The sequence below is a fragment of the Momordica charantia genome (assembly GCF_013281855.1).
Source record: "Momordica charantia cultivar OHB3-1 chromosome 5 unlocalized genomic scaffold, Mcharantia_2.0 BLBB01000005.1, whole genome shotgun sequence".
Lineage (NCBI taxonomy): Eukaryota > Viridiplantae > Streptophyta > Magnoliopsida > Cucurbitales > Cucurbitaceae > Momordica > Momordica charantia.
Window position 1 is genome coordinate 7,552,951 of NW_028275163.1, and position 18,619 is coordinate 7,571,569.

The 18,619-nt window shown below is 28.8% G+C and overlaps 1 protein-coding gene across 1 annotated transcript; it reads left to right on the top strand.

Annotated features, from left to right (window-relative positions):
- The first annotated feature begins 15,691 nt into the window (after positions 1-15,691).
- On the top strand, positions 15,692-16,756 carry LOC111014635 (NAC domain-containing protein 83). The gene is made up of 3 exons (XM_022289425.2): positions 15,692-15,993; positions 16,088-16,374; positions 16,490-16,756. The coding sequence occupies exons 1-3, from the start codon at positions 15,807-15,809 to the stop codon at positions 16,715-16,717; spliced, it is 702 nt and encodes a 233-aa protein (XP_022145117.1). The 5' UTR covers positions 15,692-15,806; the 3' UTR covers positions 16,718-16,756.
- Positions 16,757-18,619: the final 1,863 nt, after the last annotated feature.

Sequence of the window (18,619 nt, forward strand, 5' to 3'; positions counted from 1 at the left end):
CATCATGCCTTGGGTAATGTACCTTGAGGTAGAAACTTTGCTACATTTAAGTAAAATAAGCGAATCAATATTTATTTTTAGTATAATAGATAAGGTGGGGAATCGAATTTACAACCTCTTAGTTGTAGATATATATTAATTATCGCTGAGCTAAACTCGTTTTGACATGCGAACCAATAATTTTATTATTGTTTAACTTATGATAAAGGAATATGGAGTCCATTATGTTGGTATTTTAACATTTTATATTTTGTTTTTCATTCTTTATTTCTGGTTGGCTCATTTGAACTTCATCAGTCCACTCTTCATAATTAATAAGAGGGAGTGGTTAGACTGGTTAAGCTAGACTCCTAATAATAAGAGTTGCTCTACAAGATACAATACTTGGAAGAGAGCTCACAAGATTGTTATCAATGGATTTCCGGCAAATAGTTTTTGGTAAACAAAATAAATTAATATTATGATTTTGAGCATGCAAGCAACCGGAGATTCATAGAGAACTTAACTACTGTACATGATCTTAGGTTGGCATGTAAATATTGAATAAAAGTAAGGTTAGATTAACACTAATTTAGATTTTGTGTCTATTTAGCACATAAACTTTAAAAAATTCCAATTTATGGCCTTAGAACTTTTAAATTTAATTTTATTAAATTCTACTGTTAAAAAACCTTGTTCGTTAAATATTGACATGACATATTGATTGAGAGTAATGATCTGGACACAATATGACACAAAAGACCAATAGACCAGCTAGGAGCCAACATCGATCAGCATAGCTAAACGCGATTAAAGCATCTACTCCTCCCTTTGAGGTTGAAGATTATTGGAAGCACAATTGAAAGTTGAATGATGCAATTAAAATACTTTTTAAAGTTTAGGGAGTAAATATAGACACAGACATTAAATTTCAATAACCAAATTTGTAATTTAACATAGAAATAATTGTTTATTTGTTTTATATTTCTATTGTGCAATAAGATACTTTCTTAGATTAGTAGAGGTACTTTTAAACCATAAGAAAATTGACATATGGGAGGATCCTATTGGAGAGAAATAGTGTAAAGAGTCTATAATTTGTTCTTAAAATTTGACATATGGGAGGATCATATTGAAGAAAAATAATGTAAAAAGTCCATAATTTGTTCTTAAAATTGCAAAAAACCTAGATTGTAAAATATTTGCTGTTTCCTTATAGATTTGAAAAAGATGAAAGATTAAGTATATTACAGGATGGTCCCATGCCACTTAAGATAAATATACTTTTTTGTGAAATTGAAAAATATCGAGAGAAGATTACTTTTAACATGAATATGGCAACAGGTTCAATTTCATCCAATTATACCTTAAATTTAGATAAATGTTGTAATATTTACCTTAAACATTAAAAGTTGTTGCAATTTTTACCTTTTCATAGGTTTTCGTTTAAAGAATCGTTAAAAATTTAGCATGAAATTGATAGGATTAAAAAAATAATAATATTAGAGATGGTTTTTTTTTAATTTGTAAATTTTGATAAATTTGTTTAATGCTTGATTATGTTCATTAATAAAACTTAGTTTTTGCAAATTTGATCTTCATTAAATTAGTGTTTTTTTTTTTTACATTAGTTTTGTTAAAAATTAGTGGGTGAATGGTAGAAATCAAATAAATAATAAAAATTGCAACAATTATCTAAGTTTACCGTCTAATGTGATGAAATTGAAGATTTAAGGTAAATTTTGATAAAACACGCCTAAGTTTAGGATTAAAATTTAATTTTTTTCCTTTTTCAAAAAATTAATATTTGACGTTAGGGGCCAACTCCGCCCGCACATATAGAAGATAACATGTTTTTAGATAAAATTATAAATTTAGAACTCACACTGATATTTAGTTTATAAGTTTTAAAAAGTTTGAATTAAATCTCAAACTTTAGAATTAAGATTCGAGTTAATTATTATTGTTAATATTGTTTTTTTCATTCAATATTTATAGTGGCCAAATATCAAATTATAATATTTAGGAGGATAATAAATGTTTCATCTATCAGTTTGATTGATTTATATTTGAATTAACTATTTTAACAGTGTTAAATGTAATGATGACGTTTCAAATTCTATTAGATGATAAGAATGGTAAAACAAGTGGATGTATAATGGAAATCTTAAACCTCCAATAATATCTATCTCAATAAAACTTAATCAAATTATAATAATGATTGCTTATTTCACAAAATTCAAAATTATTAAATTGAGAAGAGTCCTCCCATTCAACTATAAAATACAACTTATATATATATAATAGAAAGGAAAAATAGAAGAGTCAAAACAAAATATTGACAAGGCCAAAGAGGAAAAGTATGATATTAAATAGTAACAAAAAGAAATGCAATTGAAATTATTGAATGTTTATAATATAAAAAACATAATGGTTATTTCAAAATAATAATAATAATAGTAATTGTTTTTGTCAAATAAATAACATAATGGTGGTTACGAGACAATGAAAGAGAGATCCCACCAAGAAACACAAATTTATATTATAGATTTAAATATTATTTTAATCGTTATATTTTTCGTGTAGTTTCAACTTTTGTTCATTTTAGTGTCTTAAAATATTTATTTTGATCATTGTAATTTTAAAAAGTAATCATTTTTATAATTTTATTTTTATTTTCATTTCATTTCTTTCCATTCTAATTTTATCATTGTACTCCACTCGTTAAAATATTTAAAATATAGCTATAAATTTGTATTAAAGAGTTTTCGTTTGGTATAAAATTTATATTAAAATTTGTATAAATATGAATTAAAATGATCACTTTTAAAAATAAACAAATCAAAATAAATTTAATAAAAATATAGAAATTAAAGTAAATAAAAATTAAAAATATATGAACAAAAATAATGTTTTGAAATAAAAAGAAAGACTAAAATGATTTTTTTTCTAAAAAACTAAAATGAAAATATTATTTAAATCTATATTATATTGTTGTGTATAATTAATTACTTGAAACAATTATTGCTTCCTTTGACGTTTCTCTCCGTCTCCAGCCTTTCTTTTCAATCCCTCCTCAACACACACACGCAATCTCCTTTGACCTTTGAAATTCCTAGAGAGAGAAAGAAAACAAAAAACAAGTGAGAGATTCCTAGGTGACCTTAATTACTTTTCTTTTACGTATCAATATGAATATTCAAGTCATCAATTTTGTCAACATTTGATTTTGATTATAAATTTGTGGGTTGGAATCCTCATTTCACTCGAGTCATTTACACATAAAATATAAAAGAAAAAGTGATCAAGTTGTCTCGATAAAAGTCAAAGTAAATATAGATTAGAGATAATTGACATATGATTTTCTTTTTTTATATATCTACGAGTGTTCGGACAGTTTACGCATACATTAATGAAAGCATAGATTGTTATTAGAGTTTGAACTTATTCCTCTTAATTAACCCTAATTCCTTTGGTAATGAACCACCCATGATTTGACATATATAGATTGTGAGTTCGATCTCCACTCCACATATTGTATTTAAAAAAAATTATCTCGACACAAAATATGTATATATATATCCAACTTTTTCGCCCACGCTATTCTAGTGGTTAGAGCACCACTAAAGATTTGACAATTGTCTTTTTTTTTTCTCTCCTCTTCTACTAGTGAAGAACATTACAGTGGTCAGCAGATGATTTTGGTGCTAACCAATGAGGCAATGATAGATAAATATTACCATAATTCAAATTAAACTTAAACTTACCTATAATATAAAATAAAATAAAAGCCACGCTAGTATTAAATTTATCTCATCCACTAAAATTTCTCTTTTATTTTATGGTGTTTATATAAATGCCTAAGAAAACGTGATCACTGGGATATGTATTAATATATTCATTCTTCACTGTCATTTAATTTCATCCTCATTTTCCATAAAGTAAATCTATGTATTTCTCCCCATACCAATTATTACAAATAATTGCTATTATTTCGGAATAATGTCTCCATTATTCTCACAATTATATTTCAAAAGAAAAATTGCAAAAACTGTGCTAAAAAAAAAGAAAAGAAAAATAACTCTATTAGACCACTCTCTTTATAACTTGAACATAATTCAACTGGTTAAAACATATATCTTCGATCAAAAGGTCGTGAATTTTAATCTCCATCCTCAGATTTTGATGTACTCAAAAGAAAAATTGCAAAAGATGTGCTAAAAATAAAGAAAAGAAAAATTACTCCTAAATTATAAATATTGTTATGATCACATCCTCAAACTTTAACTTGATGTCTTAAAATAAAAAATAAAAATCTTAATTTGATGAATCACTCTTTTTGCCAGCTTAACATTAAGACATATATTTCCAACCAAAATTAATGTTGTGAGTTTTAATTATTCATCTCTACATGTTGTTGTAACTATTGAAACAATTGTAAAAATTTATCTAAATAAAAAAATTATGAAATTTAGCAAAAGGGTAAAATTAAATATTTATGTTAAATTTTAAGAGACCACAATAAAACAGGACCAAAACATTTTTCTTTTATTTCTATTCTTACGCTCTTTGTTTTTTTGAAGATTTTATTGAATTCTCGACATATTAGGCATAAACAATTTGTTCCTCCCTAAAACGGAAGAATAAAATAACATGAATATTAATGTTCAAATAATTGTCACCGAATTATTGGAAATTACATTTTTTTTTTAAATTAGGTCAGAAAATACATGTTTAATATATGTGATTGTTTATGTACTAAAAAAAGTAATGTGATTATTTAATAGAGAAATTTATTTCCAAGGATCTGTTTTTCTATTTTTGACCTAAAATGAGCTGTCTAATGACTATTCCTATTAATATTTATATTTATTGGCATAATTAATAATTGATATATTATTTTATTTTATAGTCCTACATTATTTTAAAACGTTCTTAAATCACTAAAATTAAATGGTGGTATTATTATATATTGGTACCAAAGATTTTCTCGTCTTTATTTTTTTGAGTTCAAATTAGGGTGTCTATCATAGCTTGTGGTGCGTTTAGGAATGCTTTTAAAAGAAATATTTTTATAACAATTATTTCTATTATGAACATTTCAAATATCAAATGTTAAATAATTAATCACTTTGGTGCTTAGTTGTAATATTAAAAAAGTGCTTTTTGATCTAATTCAAGTGATTTTTTGAATGATTAATATTCTTTAGTAGCTATCCTAATATTTTTTTTTAATCCCAAAGTGTTACGGGATTAATTTGCGTAGTTATTTTGTAAGATCAGTTAATTATATCATATAAATTGATTTATGAAATATATATCAAACACGTATAATTACTAAAACTAAATACATATAGTTTATTGTCATAAAAAAAATACATATAGTTTATTTACCTATTAAATTACAATCTTTATTTGTATGCTTTATTCACAGTTTCAATGCGATCTCTTTTTATTAAAGTTGACTAGACAATCTTGCTATTGATGAGTAACAGAAATTTAATGTATGACAAGTTATTTGTAAATATACAATAAATGATAATTTTGTGAATAATGCGAGAGTTTGAAAATTACCTTCTTGAAAAATGTGAATTTATATAAGATTTTAAAACATAAATAATTTTGATCTAAAAATAGGAAAGTAGGTAAAGCTAATATTTTTTTTAGAGGCAAACAAAAATAGTACTATGTTGAATTTTGTGACTCTAAATGTTGACCACAGGTTACTTGTTATACCATAACCTTAATTAATTCTTGCTAATGAATGGTAAAAACATGCAGTAAATTTTAATAAAACGACAAGGGAAAAATAATGAAAATTTTTAAATTTAGAATACCGATTAAGTTGAAACTAAGAGTTGACAATGACATGTCAGCATAGCTCAACTGTTAAGGTGTTACTCCTTTTAAGAGGTCGTGGGATCGAATTCTAACTCTATATTTTTTTTATGTGATTTTTATTAGAAAAGAAAAGTAAAACCGTAAACGTAGTAACTAAGAGAGATAACCATTTTGTTTTTTGTTTTATGTTTTTAAAAATAAAACTTAAAAACATTGCTTTCACCTAAGTGTTTCTTAGTCTTCTTATATACGTCTTATAAATATTTTCAAAATCTAAGTTAAATTTTGACGGGGAAAAAAATCAAAACTTGTTTTTGTTTTTAAAATTTGACTAGAAATTCAAATATGTTTTTGAAATCAACAATTTACTATTGAAATTGTGCAAAAACAAATTTAATGTTTAAAAATAGAAAACTAGAAGCAAAAGGGTGTAAAAATTTGTATTTGAAAATTTGATGTTTTTATATTTAAAATTATATATTTTTTAATCATAGATATAACAATCTCCCGGGAATATTTTAATTTTCACACATAAAGATTGAGATTCCAACTTTTTGTCCCCAAGAAGTGAATTTTGATGTATTTTTTTAGTCAAAATTTGAGGCTAGAAAAAGATAATATGCTTTTTACAAGAAAATAGTATATTATTTTCTTTTACATTTTCCCAAGACCAATCTTTTTCATATATGGTCAATTTTATGTGTCTTGCTTTTGTAAAGGGGGATTCCCATCGAAATCATGAACATTTTTTCTTTCAAATACATAATCATGGACATTTCTTTTTGTAAGAGGATACAAACATGTGATATAATTTTGAGGTTTAATGTATAGTATTTAGCTCTAATATTTGAGTGCTATTTTAAATATTTGTTTTATTATATATATATATATATTTTATTGTATCCCTTCCGTCAATAATTTTAATTTATACTATACTTTTTTGATGAAATATAAAATTGGGAGTTGATAGAAATTTAGGAGGAGATTCGTTAACGACAATTTACATGGCATCATATCATATAAGTTTATCATCAATCAATTTTAAAATAGAAATGAATTTTTTAAAAAAAGTTCTAGAATGTAAGGGTTAAATTGAAAAATACGTAAAAAATTGGGACCAAACAAATATTTAGAGGAATAATTTTAGAGGGTATAAGGGCATAATAGTAATTTTGAGGGTATTGATTCCCAAAAGACGTACTTATCCAAAATTCAACCTCCTGATCCAAAACATGGAGACAAGAAGATAAGAGGAAATCTTGAAATGGAGGGAAATATATGATGACATTTTTGTCCCTTTCCCTCTAAAATTCCCACGTCGGTGACGGTGCCCATTGTTTCAATTAAAACCCCCCTTTTTTCCCTCTTTTGAGAAAAAAAAAAGGGCAATAGTATTCATATTTAGAGTGTTTAAAAAAAGAAACATTCATTTTTACCTGTATACCAGATAATTTTAATATTAAAACTTTCCATTTAATTTATCAACTCATAATCAATAAATAAAACATTTATAATTTATTCAATTCAAATATTGTTTAATTCATCTCTAATCAAAATATTGAAGTTTGGATTCCAATCACTACATGTTGGACTTAGAAAAATAAAATCTTATAATGATATGTCGATTTAAACATAGTTTAGTAGATAAGGGAATAATTGAATTAGAAAAAGAAGGAAAATTTTCAGAAAGTACATAGCTATGAAAAACAGTCACAAAAATTATATCGTCCAATTAACATCATTAATGGACTCATTATATGAGAAAAGGAGACTTACAAGAATAAAAGCTTCCCTCTAATGCCCGGACACATGGACCAATAACCTAATGACAAGTGTCTCCAATTTTCTTCCCTTCCTTTTCAAACAAATTTTACTTCCAATATAAATTTAAAATTTAAATACTATTTTTTGCTTTCCATTTTGATTCATTTGATCCATTTTGGAACGTGTACTTCTAATTTCTTTTTTAAGGATAAAACTTCGATGCAATTTTCTATTACACCCAAGTACTGCGGGTTGAAAACTAGTTTGACCAGTCAAGGAAGGGTCAATCTTATATGGCTCAAGGTCTTACCCATCTCCAAATTTATGTACTCGACAGGTCAGAAGGACATCAGTAACTGTCGGTCGAATAGCTTGTCAGATCCCAACCTATAAACAGAGCACTTCACTCTCACATCGAGTGTCGCATTTTAGTTCGATCTTTATACTAAAGTCAAACTTAAATTGATTTAAGCATCGAAAGTTTTTCCAAGTGACATTCAAGCTTGTTCCAATTGTTTCCTTTAACCAATTTCAACATATATCGATTTCGTTGCACAAACACAACTTACTACCATTGTACCATAGTACTAGAGATCTTTCCCTTACTATCAAATTTGAACTTACTTTCCTAACGATAAAAAATTCGTACAATCTCCAACTACTGAAGCACATTGACCAATATATATCATTATTACTAGTGTCCTAAATTTCTTTTTTTTTTCTTTTTCTATTTTCTATATTTTTTCTTTTCTATTTCAAGGTAAAATCTCTAGTAATATTCGGAAAATTTTATATACTATTTTTATTCATTGTTTTTCACAATAATAATATTTAAGAATGGTAGGAGTTCCGTGAAACAAAAGTAATGATTTGTTAAATTGTGAACGGAAGGAGTATGTATTTCTATAGTACTATAAATTTTCTCCGTATATATATTGACTACCTATGAAGGATAAAATCCTATTATACGATGAAACAATTATTTTGTGGGATCAATTTTCTTACAACTTTTTTTAAAAAAATATAAGATCCAATAATCTAGTCAAAATATATAATTTTAGGAAAAAATTGTCCAATCACAAAAGTATCCATAACCTAACAATAAATTTTCATTAAAAAAAAAAGCTTAAATAATTAGAGAATATTAATTTCACTAGAAGAGCGGATATTTTTTTCCCTTTTTCCTTCTTTTTTTAATTATATATATATACACACGATTCAACCACATATTAAAATTTTCAACCTTGTGGGCGATCATACATGTCTTAATAACATGTTGAATTATGCTCATTGGGGTAAATATTAATAGGTAATTTTCTTTTAAAAAATGAAATTAATATTTGACTATGGTTTTAATTCCTGCGTTTTTATGGATTTTATATTTTATTTCCTAGACTTCCCAAAGTCTCACTTTTGTTTGTGAACTTTTGGGTATTTAAATTTTTTGTTTTTAACCCTTCATTATATTCAACTCTAAATTTGATTCTTGACATGATTTTTTTTTCCCTTTTCTGAGCTAAAAGAAACGTGGATCCAGGATTTAAATTTCTAACTTTTATAGGATATGTGTAATATTTTTAACAAGTTGAGTTATGATCTTTGCAACAATAACCTTATTTCTAAGTTGCTAAAACTGTGTTGTGATATACTACATTTGGTTCTTATAGTTTGAACTTAATTATAATTTTGTCTATTTAGTTTTAAAAGTTTCAATTCAGTACTACGACTCGAGCTTAGTTATTTCAATTCATTTTCTATGATTTTAGAAGTTCTAATTTTGTCCTTATATTTTGGTAAAAGCTCACAAATTGTTTCTATATACCCAATTGAGACTCCACTCATTTTACTCTTTTTTTTTTTCTTTTTACTTATCTTCTAAATCTCAATACAGTAAGCTAACACAATCAATCAAATAGAAAACGTGTCTTTATATTCAATATGATAACATGTTATAATGATAGACGATTTATGAGGATTTACCAAGCCTTGTAGACATTATTGAAACTTTTACTCAACGTGAACAAACATTTCAATTTACATGTATAGTATATTAGATCTAGAATTTCCAAATGAGTTTGAAGTTTTGTTAAATGACTAATGAAAAATTAAGTATAAGGACTGATGGTGATTAGTTAAGGATAACGTTTAGCACTTCTCCACACATACTTCGGGAGAAGCTCTAATTAAGTGTCTCTCTTCAAAATACTTTAGTATATTTAAAATTTTTAAAATCACTCTAAATTATCTACCTATAAAAGTTTTTCAAAAGTCATTCCAAACTTACTCCGTAGCTTTTATTAAAAAAAAAAAATACAATTTTGGAATTAGAACACAATATTTAAATTTGAAGGATTTAGGAAAGGAAGTTGAAAAGTGGGAGACAATATAAAGAAATGTTGGAGAACGTAGCATTTAAACCAATACAATCAAATATTAATTGAAGCATTTAAAATCTCTCCCTTGGTACGATGGGGTGGCGTATGGGGACTTTTTCACGTTTCCTCTCGCCAACATTTCTTTTTTAATTATTATTATTATTATTTTCTTTTTAGAACAAGTTGGTAAAATTCATTTATGAACCCTATACATTTTACTTCCCCATGCCCATAATTAATTTGATTTTAATCAAATACCACAAGAACTTTAAAAAAAAATTAAAAAAAATACTTGTTTGAAATAGATGGAAAGGGAAACAAAGTTTGATATCAACTTAGACAGTAGAAAAATCATTGGTATATAAATATAAACGAATATCTACTTTTGGGTATATAAATATAAACGACTATCTATTAGGTCTTTTAAGTGAGTTTAAAAATAATGTTTATACTCAAAATGGACAATATCGTCCACAAAGAGACAGAAGTTGTCCCGACATAAACTAATCACAAAAAAAATCTATTAAAAGTAATTTTCGATACTTTAACCTCACTATTTATGGAAAAAATATATATATAAGGTAACGTGTTCCAAAGTTTTAGTAACCATATATGTTAAATTTACTAGGAGGCTATTGATGTAGGGTAGTTATTAAGTATTACAAGTCGATTATTTTGAATTTTTTCATTCGTCTTCTAAAACCAAATTAGAAGATAAGGAACGTGCTTTCTTCCTCCCCCCAAGCTCTGTCTCACACGCCCAATCCTCTCTAAAAGAAGTGGGGAGTGGGTGACTAGCGACCTACTCGCCTCCTCTCTTTCTCCTCCTTGTGAAAAGTGTATGCTTTCTCTCAGTCTTCTGATTGAGTTTTATTAGAGGGTGTTTTTTCTCTGCTTTGTTCAGATTCTTCCGTGGTTTTTTTTTTCTAGAAGTAACTGGTATGAATCTAAATATAATAGAGACCTCTTTTGCTGCTGTGGAAGCGATGTTCGGGGATGATCTTTCTTCTCCACTGGTTTCTGTGATGGTGGATGGTGGTCGGGTATTGGGGATCTCCCCGTTAGATGTTGACCATGTTGTTGTGGTTGGCAAAATCAAAACCAACGTTGTTATGTATGGTCTGTGGCTTAGTCATTTCGACATTTTGAAGAGTTATCAGGCACAGAATTGGAGATGACACCCACCTGCAATCTCTTGGGATGACTCTTTATCTCTGTTTCATCTTGGATCAGAGAACTTCCATGGTCCAATGGTAAGGAAGACGGAGCAATAGGTGGGCAACGACGAAGGTGCAGTGGCAATAGGTCAAACACCATTTTGGAATATGGGGATGGTATTGGTCTTAATTATATTAAGATTTGTGACCAGCATGATTTAGGAAATTTGCCTAATCTTTCCTTATCTGTCATGGTGGAGAATATAAAAGCAACTTTGGAGGCAATTATTTCTGTTCCAATTGTGAATAAGGATGTCATGCACCATTTCTGATCGTTTCTATGTTCTTTTGGACAATTATTTTCCTTTGTGGATTGTGATGATGATGCGTGGTCACTACTCTTCATATGTAGCCCCTTAGTGATATTTTTTCTATTTAATGCAATGTTTATTTGTTTTAATTTTAAGCTTGTACTAAGTTGATTAAGATATTAATATTGTGGTGAAAGAGTCGTGAAAGGAAGTATGTAGGCGCCTTTGACCTTTTAACAATATCATTAAAACTTTTAAGCTAAATTATTAAAAATACTCCTCAACTTTATTAATTGTTTTAAAAATACCTCTACTATTCTAAAAATTTCAATACTTTCGTAAACGTTTGAAAGATGCGTTTTTTAACAAACATTAGTTGATATTTAAACAAAAAGTTGACGTGCTAGAATCTAGAATGACGTGGCAATTAATATGGAAATTTATCTAGATTAAGTCTGAAAATGTTGAAGAAGCTATATTTTTTAAAAACTATAAAAAAGTTGAGAATGAAGAATCGTGAAGAGAATGATGGATTGAGAGATTTTGAAAACAATAATTTCTTCTGCATTTCTTCTTTTTCTGACTTAATCTAGGTAAACTTCTATATTAATTATCACGTCAACTTTCTCTGTTCAATATATTAACATATATTTTTACACAAAGAATATTTTTTAAATGTTTATAAAAGTTCAAAGGTAGTATTGAAACTTTTGAAAATATAATATTTTTTTAAAAGCAAAAATCAAGGATATATATTTTTTTTGGTTATTTAACCAAAAACTTTATCTTCAAAAAGTTTAATTGAAGAACTTCAATTACTCTCTTCCAATGATAAAGAAACTTATGAGTTTAATTAGGTTAACTAATATCTTATTATTATTTTGAGTTTAACAACATCTCGAGTGAGATCCGAACCTCTAACCTCTTGGTCAATAATATATATATATATATATATATATATATTAACTAGTCGAGTTATGTTCACATTGGAAATAATAATAATAATAATAATAATAATAATAATAATAATAATAATACGAACTCACCAATCTTTTGATTAGAGATAAATATTTTAACTAGTTGAGTTATGTTCAAGTTGGTATATAACTTTTGGTACACTTTATAAAATGTTTTTGGTGAGTCCCACACTCGTTAATGTAATTAATGGGTGAGATATTTTTTTTTTAGAAAAAAATAAGTGGGGTTTTATTATCTAATATAATATAAATATATGATTCAATTCATGTTTAGAATTATTGAAAGAAAAATTAAATGATAAATATTTATGGAACAAAGATGTGGACGTGCAGTTGTCCTGCAGTGTTAGTAGTATACTAATCAACACTTTTAAATATACATGTCAAGTATAATTCTTGTCACAAAAAAAAAATTGTATAATATTCTCCTGGTTAATATAAGTAATTTGTGGAATATTAAAAATTTCGCCTGATACTTATAATGTTTTTTTTAATACTCATATAAATAAAAGCCTAAGTTCATGTAATTAACGCCTTCAAATATTATATCTCAAACTTTTTTTTAGAATAAACTTTTTTATTATTATTTAAAGAAATTATAACAATCAGTTTCAACCCGATGATATTGAAGGGGGAGAAAAAACAATTTTTTTTATTTTTTTTTGGAAAGAGAGAAGAAAAAAACAATTATTCTTAATGAAAATACATTAAAATAAGGCATGACTTTTAATATATATATTTTTTATTTGGTTCTTAATATTTTTAAAATTCTCAATTTAACTCTAATGGATTAAAAAAATTCAATCCGGTCATTCTCCAAAATAATTGCAAAAATTTTCTAACATAAACATAGTCGAATTATTATTTTATTAATATATTGAACACGTGTCATATTACTCTAAAAACAAAATTAAATTTTGTTAATTTTTCGGTCACATTTTACTTGCTGATGTAAAAATTTGGCTGTTCGGGATTTACCAAATTTGCACCAATCTTCAAAAATGAAAAAAAAAAAAAGATTCAATAGATGTGCAAAATAGAAGAGTTATACAACGATGTGGTGCTAGCCACACACACTCTAATGCTTAAGTAAGAATCGGGATTTTCATGTGAAGTGTAGCGAATAGTAGAGTTTTGTGGCGTACCTCTAATGTTGAGTTCTATAGGAATCCAGATACCATTCTCTCTAGGAAACTTAGTCGTTCGAGCTTTGGTCTGTAGTATCGTCGCGGGCATTAAGGAGAAAAGACCGTCGACCCGTCTACCGAATCTGATTGGTTGGGCACGGGGTCCATTCTTCGGGACACCAGATGGCTGACCAATGGTCGGTGGTCGGGACCTAATCTCGGCCGACGTTGGGTCTCGATTGGGCAGGCCCCGCGTCACTGCTTGTCTGTTCGGCTTTTGAATTTGAGCTTCCATTCTTCTTTTGACCGTCTAGAATCTCCTTTGCTTATGACTTCCTTCCTCTTAAGTAAGTCTATAGTTTGTTCGTCGAATTTAGCTTTATTTCTCTCATAACATTACCAATGAAGAGATTGGATTTTCTGTATCAAGTAGTATTTAAGTAAATATGTGGATGTCCAATGTAATGTAAATAAAATAATAATTGAACGTGTTAACAAGTTTTAACCATCTTTTTATGAAAAATACCCATCAAAGGAAGAATTGAAAATCTTAAAATATTGAAAATTAAATTGAGAATGGACTAAAATAAAAATGAAAAAAAAAAAGAATATAAATTACAGTTGGAATTAGAGAGTGAGAAACTTAGAGAGGGCAGCAGTGAGGCAGTGATCGCCCCATTTGATTCGTGTCCCCCACGGACCAACAAAGCTTAACCACAATGACGTGGGTACTTTTGTACTTTCACATTGAAGTTCTCTTGTGATCTCCAGCTATGACATGACCAACCTCTTCCCAGTAACCTGTCCCCATCCCCCCAAATTACCAAAGTACCCTTTCCTCTCTGTCTCTCTTCTCTCACCCAATTTGGAATGTTAATTAGTTTCCAAACTCATAGTTTGTTCGCTACGTAGCTCAACCAGTCGATCTAGAGATTTGAAGTTCCAAACTTTTTATCTATAATATATGTCGTTGAACTATGTTTATATTAATAATTTATAGTTTGTTAAAAAATTTTAAAATTTTGAAATTTTTGAATGAATTCATTTACAATTAAAAAAAAATGTTCTCCAACGTATCACGATTTCTTTTCTTTTTCCGATAAATCAAACTATTTTTTAAAGGCGTACAATCTTTTGGTTATTTATTTGAACTTTAAATTATGATTTGTTTGATCCTTTTTTTAATTTCATTAATAAAACACCAGCGTCTTATATATCTATTAAATTTATTTTGACTAAATTGATGTGACGTAATTGGAAAAAGTTCTAGTATTGCCATGGTATACACTTTATACGTCAATATTTAGTGTAGGGATTAAACCTTTGAACTATATGTAAGAAGCTACTAACATATCAATTCGATAATCTGCTTTTTTTTTTTTCCTTTCAACGGGAGGGACTATGTGCTAGGATTAGTTTTTTTCTATTTATAATATTATTTTTACATGTAATACTATATCACAAATGTTGAAAAAATGATTCAAAACTAGGATTGACAAGAAGACACGACACTTGAGCTATGCCTATGTCGATTATTTTATTTTGATAATTGGATATTTATAGTAAAAATAAAGAAATATTTTAATTTTTGTTATTCTTCCATTATCAGTTGTTTAACAAAGAGATAATGTAGCTTTATATATACATCTTAACATGTTGATATAGACACATGTATCCAAGCCACGTAGGTTGAGTGAGATTGACATTTATAGAGTTTCAAATATAATCCTAATTATTACTGAAAAAACTGTTTATACTACAAATTATTTACGGTTAGATTCTCGACCAATAATAAGGATAAAATAAAGAAAAAAAAGACTATGATCAAAATAATTAATTATTTTTTCAAAAGTTGATAGATTAAAATGACATTTGAAGAGTCGAGATGTATAAACAAGATTTGAAATAACTTTATTATATCTGCTTAGTGGGAATGAAACCATCGACCTCTAAGATAACAATAGGTATCGATAAAATAAAAGACACAAACATACGCACAAAGTACTCAAAATTTACAATTAAACCTAAGCTAAACTAGAAACAAAAAGAAGAAAAGAAAAAAAAAGTTTCCTTTAGTTTTTGGTGTTTGGTTTCTTGTGACATAGAGGTTGTGTGTTAAACAGAAGAGCATTAAAAGAAAAAGGGAGTTTGAGTCCAATTTACGCCAAATGGGATTTTATTTCACTCCTCCAATTTCCCAATTCCCAATTCCCAATTCCCAAACCCATCACTATAAATCTCAGCCCTCCATTTTCTCAATTCCTCACTCCCTCAAATGGAGAAGAAGAATCAGAGCTTCCTCAACAATGGCGTCCTCCGCCTCCCGCCGGGCTTCCGCTTCCACCCCACCGACGAGGAGCTCGTCGTCCAGTACCTCCGCCGGAGAGCCCTCTCCTCGCCGCTGCCGGCCGCCGTCATCCCCGACGCCGACGTCCGCCGCTTCGATCCCTGGGATTTGCCAGGTCAGTTCTCTAATGTTCGACAGAATTGATTCATTTTCTTGATTTTTCTTGATTTGGGGGTTTTCAAAATTGGAAATTGGTTCGTGGGTTCCAGGGGAATTGGAGCGGGAGAGGTACTTCTTCAGCACCAAGGAGGCCAAGTTCTGTAATCGAAGAACCTCCATTAGAGCCACCGCCTCCGGCTACTGGAAGCCCGGCGGAATCGACCGGAGAATCGTTTCTTCCGGCCAAAATCAGCTTGTGGGTTTCAAGAAGACGCTCGTTTTCTACACTGGGAAGGCCCCCAATGGGCTCAGAACCGATTGGATTATGCACGAGTACCGCCTTGTCCACGCCCCGGAAGCTCCTCTGTGCGCCATTAATGGCGGACAGTCCACCTTGGTCAGCTTCAACTTTCCAATTTCTATTTTTTTTTTTTTTTGAGTTTTGGAATGGAAACAGAAAACCCATTTGGAATTGAATTGAATTGAATTGAACTGATTTTTGGCTGATGCAGAACTGCGACTGGGTTTTATGCCGCGTCTTCTTGAAGAAGAAGAAGATTTTGAAGCCAATTTTTCACGAGTTTCTAAGAAGAAGAAACGGGACTGATTTGAATATTTCCCCTTCTTGTTCTTCATCCTCTGGCTCAGGCTCGAGTGGAGTTACAGAGATTTCAGTAAATAATCGTCATCAAGAACAAGAAGAAACCAGCAGCTACAATTGTTTCACAACAACATATTAAGTTCATAATCAAACTTAGCTTTTAGCTTGTTTTCTTCTATGTTCCATGTCTCAATCCCCTGTCTTGTTCATCTCTTTTCTCTATTTCCTCCAAATTCTAAATTCACTAATCCAATAAACTAGACAACTTCTACAAGAAAGTGAATAACTTTTAATTTCTTGCAAGAAAGAGAGCGATTTTTGAGAGAGGTTGATGATTCGTGCAAGATTTTGGTGTCAAATCAATGGGATTTTTTTGGATATGGATGAAGGGGAGAGGGGGGAAATTTTCTCGGGAAACAAACAGAGTTTTTGGGTTGAAAGTTTGAAAACCCCTATGGAGAAGCAAGAGATTTTTGATATGGTGGAAAGGGAAACAGAGTTGGAAAGGAGGGACCCCCCAATTCTTGGAAGCTCAATTACGTCTCTTTAATTTTTCTTTCTCCTCTTCTCTATTTGCTCTAAAAATGGTAGCCATCGTGGCCTATTTATGCCTTATGGTGTAATTTAGAGAGAGAGAGACAGAGACAGGGAGAGAGAGGTGCTTTTGGGTTTTGAGTGTTGGAAGAAACTACTTTTAAGAGACATCCATCGCCCAATTGGCACAAGGAAACTCCTACCACAACTCCGTGAAGAATCCAACTAAGAATTAAGTTAAAATATATATAAAAGAAAAGGAAAAAAAAAATCTCTCCAGGTATTAAATTTTCATCAACCTGTCCACTCCAAGGATGAATCGACATTTATACAATATTTATATAGCATTAAAAAAGGAGAAAAATATAAAATTTTTAAAAATATCAACAAAATATCACTAATATGAACCTAATATTGATTTTAATATTTTTTAATTATATAGAAATAATAAAATGTTTATTGATTAATTTAAATATTAGTTATGGATTTTTTATATTTATAATTTTTTTAAAAGTGTTCAAAGAAGTCGATATTTTATTGTTATTTTTAATGACATTTCTACAGTTCGAGACATCAACATTGAAATTTACAATCCTTTGAGAGGGACATTATAAAACCCACAAAATTTTAATTGAACTTCGTGGTTGATTTTGTTAAAAATTTTGTCTATTTTGTAAACTCTTTGGAAAGAAGCCATCATTTTCCATATGTGATCATCAGCAATGAAAATTTAACTTAGTTAATAGCATAATTTTTCTTTTCTTTTTCTTTAAGTTTTTAGAGTTTGATTTTTGTTGTTAGGAATTTGAGGCCGGGACTATAATAATAGTTAGAGCATGGTTTCTTCTTTTTCCATCCTTTGTGGTGGAACTTTTGGCCGTTCTCAAAGGAATCAAATGGGCAAATATATGTAATTTATCGACAAATTGAAAGAAAATTGAATTCAAACTCCATGATGACCACCTACCTTAGGAATTAATTTTCACGTGTTTTATGACATCGAAAGTTTTAGAGTCAGATGACTGTCTTATGAAATTAGTCCAAATGCATCTACCTCCTTTGACAAGGGAAACAATTGGATTATCGAAATCCATGATTGTGTTGAACTCCTTTAGCTCGATTTCTTTTTTTGCATGTTAGGACGTTTGCACAATATGGCAGCTGGTTGTCTAGTAAAGAAAGCCATTGCTTTGTTGGAACTTTTACATAAAATTATTCTAATTTAAAAATGAAGAATCACAACTTTTGAAACGATGGGCCTTTTGTAAATGTTAGGTCTTTTTACCCAAAGACATAACTTTATTAGAAAAGATAGGATTATTTGAATGACCACAAATAGTTTATAAATATATAGTTTTTCCAGCTTTGCAACATAGAAAAATCATCCTTCAAAATTCTCTTTTTTTCCCATTACTTAAATACTAAAGTTCGTTGAGTCATGTACGTGAAATGCTGCATTCACAGATTGGTAATCTATTCTATCCTAGGGGACAATTGTTTGTGAAGC